This window comes from Beta vulgaris, chromosome 1, assembly GCF_026745355.1.
Source record: "Beta vulgaris subsp. vulgaris cultivar EL10 chromosome 1, EL10.2, whole genome shotgun sequence".
Classification (NCBI taxonomy): Eukaryota; Viridiplantae; Streptophyta; class Magnoliopsida; order Caryophyllales; family Amaranthaceae; genus Beta; species Beta vulgaris.
In genome coordinates, this window is record NC_079202.1 from 48871035 (window position 1) to 48874134 (window position 3100).

The following is a 3100-nucleotide window of genomic DNA, read 5'->3' on the forward strand; positions in this document are numbered from 1 at the left end:
TTAGTTAGCTTCTTATCTGCAAAAGTAAATGAATCACACTGTTGGGTGTCCAAGCTTGCGTCACCAAATGAAGCTTCATTTTTTGTGTCCATGGATGAGCTTCCTTGCTATTGGGAAAACCAGAGCAAAGATTGAATTACCATGTAAGAATTTGGACAATGATATTGACAAGAATCGAAATTGGGATGACCTACAAACTAACAGTTATAGCAACTGTTGTTTTTACCATGACTTTTCTTCACATTAACCCTTTCTCTGCAAATCTGCAATTTTCCCACGAAGAAGGAGATGGAATTGGGCGGGCTCTGGTTCAAATGGGTGGTAGGATTTTTCGAGGGGAGGGTGCTTTTTTATTTTCTTTTGCTTTTCAATAATTATTTCTAATTTTAATGTGATTAAGGTTTTATTTTTATTTTTGATATAATTAATTAAGATTATTTATGGTTTAATTAGCTTTAATTCAGTTAATTAGGAATTGTTTAAAAATAATTAAGTTGACTTGACTTTAATTATTAATAGAATCTTGACTCTATTAATTACTCTATTAGTTTTTTTTTAATCTTTCTGTTTAGAATCTTGACACTATTCACAATGAGAGGCAATCTTCTAAATTATTTTCAACATATGATAAAAAAAATATAATCATGTGAAGTCTTGTTTGATTCGTCTCAACGAGTACTTTATTAATATTGGATCATTATTCATATTTTTATTAACACACAATGAAAGATATTTAAGGTCAAAGACGTGCATTGACAAACGTAAAAGTCGAAATAGGAAGAATAAAAAGAAACAGAATGAGTATTAAAGATATTATATGCATTTTATTTAAATCATAAAAATACCTGGTGTAATTATGAAATATTTAGAAAATACTAACATCACCCATATGTTTTCCCTGTACCAAGACAAAGACAAAAACCAATGTTATGATATGATTTTCTATCTCCCATATGGGAGACTAAGGTTCAATCTTGGTGAAAGCAAAATTTCAATATTATTGAAAGGTTGGAAGTTGGAGGAGGGGAGTTTGGGACTTGTTGGATTTCTAGGTAAGTGACCATATACAAGGACAGTCCAGATAAAATTCATCTTATTACATATTTGAAAAAAAAGACAAGGTTAAAAACCCCTATCTTCTCTTGGGGAACAAAAGGATAAAAGCTACTCCTTAATTTATTTATATGAGGGGATAAAAAAGAAAGGGAATGATATTGAAACGGCTATATTACTGTTGTCTACGTCTACCAGAACAGGCCCACAATTTTCTTTATGGGAACAAGTGCAATCAACACTCTCACTTGCCACTGCATCAAAAACCCGAATACAAGCACCGTCGACTTCTTGTCTAGAACCTTTTTCCTGATTATTTAATCATCAATATAACAAATCAACAACCCCTTAATTTATCTATTTTTATTTTCCATATTAATCATTCAACAAAAGTAAACACATTAATAATAATTTTCAAAGTTTTCCCCACATTTTAGCCTTAGAATTCTTTACACACGTATACCGCGTTCATTTCTTTAGACCAAGCATAACATTATCACAATTCACAAAATCTTTTAAATATTCTCCAATGTAACACCAAAATTAGAAAGCCGTTATAAATACACAAAAATAACTGTTTCTCCCTCTCTTTCTCTCATTCACATTTTCTCTCTCATACTCTGTTTTCTTTCACAATGGGAAGACCAGAAAAAATGAAAAACATAGTAGGAATCCTCAAAGACAAAGTCTCAATTCTCAAAGCAATCTTTCTATTATCCTCATCAAAACCCACCACCTCCTTCCACGTCGCCGTCCTACGCGCCACCACCCACAACCACCCATCTGACCCACCACCTTACGACGCTGTCTTAGCCTTAGCTCACAACCACCGTCCCTCCGCCGGACCATTAGTACACGCGCTACTCCAACGTGTTCATGGGACCCACAACGTCTACGTGGCACTCAAGTGTCTTCTCACGCTCCACCACGTCATCACTTATGGATCCCCTGCTCTTAAGGAGAATATATCATCTTACTCAACTGGGCCCCTCTTTAACCTATCAAGTTTCCAGGACCCCTCTGATCGTGACACGTGTGAGTTGTCTAATTGGGTACGGTGGTATGCCGATGTACTGGATTATAGCCTTGCTCTTACAAGGAAAAACAGAGGAGAGAGATTGAGTTCTTTGGTGGGTATGTTGGAAGTCATTTGTGGGGCCCCTCAATCTTTGCATTATCAAAAGATAAGCTTGATTTATGAAGTAATAAAGTTGGTTGGAGAAGATTATAGGATGATTATGAGAGAGATTAATACCAAGATTAATCAATTTGGGAAGAGGTTTATTCAAGATTTAAGTGATGAATTGTTGGGGAATTTGTTGGGTGATTTAAAAAGAATTGAGAATTGTAAAGAAAGAATGTTTTTAATGTTCTTGAATAAGAAGAAAAATGATGGAGTTTGGGAATTGATTGAGGAAGTGAGGAAAGATGTTGAGGAAGTTAAGGTGAAGAGAGAGAATATGAAGTTGGTTGTTTTTCATCCAACTGAGTCGACTCGGGTGGAGGACAAACGAGTTAGTGAGTCAAGATCTTTGGCCGTTGTGCCGGCGCCACGTGCCAAAAGATGGTTGGATGTTGACTGGAATCCGTTGGTTGCTTCCGTTGGTTAATAATCTTGAGAAGTGTGAGTTTGCAAAATTCTTGATGTAACTTTTTTGTTTTTTTGAGATCAAGTTAATTTTTGGTATTGTACATTCTGAATATTTTCATTTTTTAGTTGTACAAAGTGTATCGGATTTCTTTTTTTGTTGAATTATAGGAAATAAGAATATCGAGACAAATGTATAGAAATAATACAATAATACTCCCATCCATTTTCTTTTATTGCCACTATTTGGAATCGAGGAAGAAACCAATACAAGTCAAAAAATGGGCAAGATTCCACAATTTTTTTTAAAAAAAATTAACTAAAAATAAAGATTTTACCTTTGTGAGTTATTCTAAAGTTGGACAACCAATGATACAAAACGTTTGAGGGGATAGAAGAGTAAAGTAACTGCAAACTAGTATGAACACATTTATTGCTCTTTGAATTACTCCATGTTAG

At 34.4% G+C, this 3100-nt stretch overlaps 1 protein-coding gene across 1 annotated transcript; it reads left to right on the plus strand.

Moving 5' to 3' along the window:
* The first annotated feature begins 1450 nt into the window (after positions 1-1450).
* On the plus strand, positions 1451-2881 carry LOC104891568 (putative clathrin assembly protein At4g40080). Its single transcript, XM_010677275.4, has one exon. The coding sequence runs from the start codon at positions 1689-1691 to the stop codon at positions 2661-2663; it is 975 nt and encodes a 324-aa protein (XP_010675577.3). The 5' UTR covers positions 1451-1688; the 3' UTR covers positions 2664-2881.
* Positions 2882-3100: the final 219 nt, after the last annotated feature.

Bases quoted from the DNA above. Each gene is read 5' to 3' on its own strand.
- LOC104891568 (XM_010677275.4), top strand. From the start codon at position 1,689: ATGGGAAGACCAGAAAAAATGAAAAACATAGTAGGAATCCTCAAAGAC.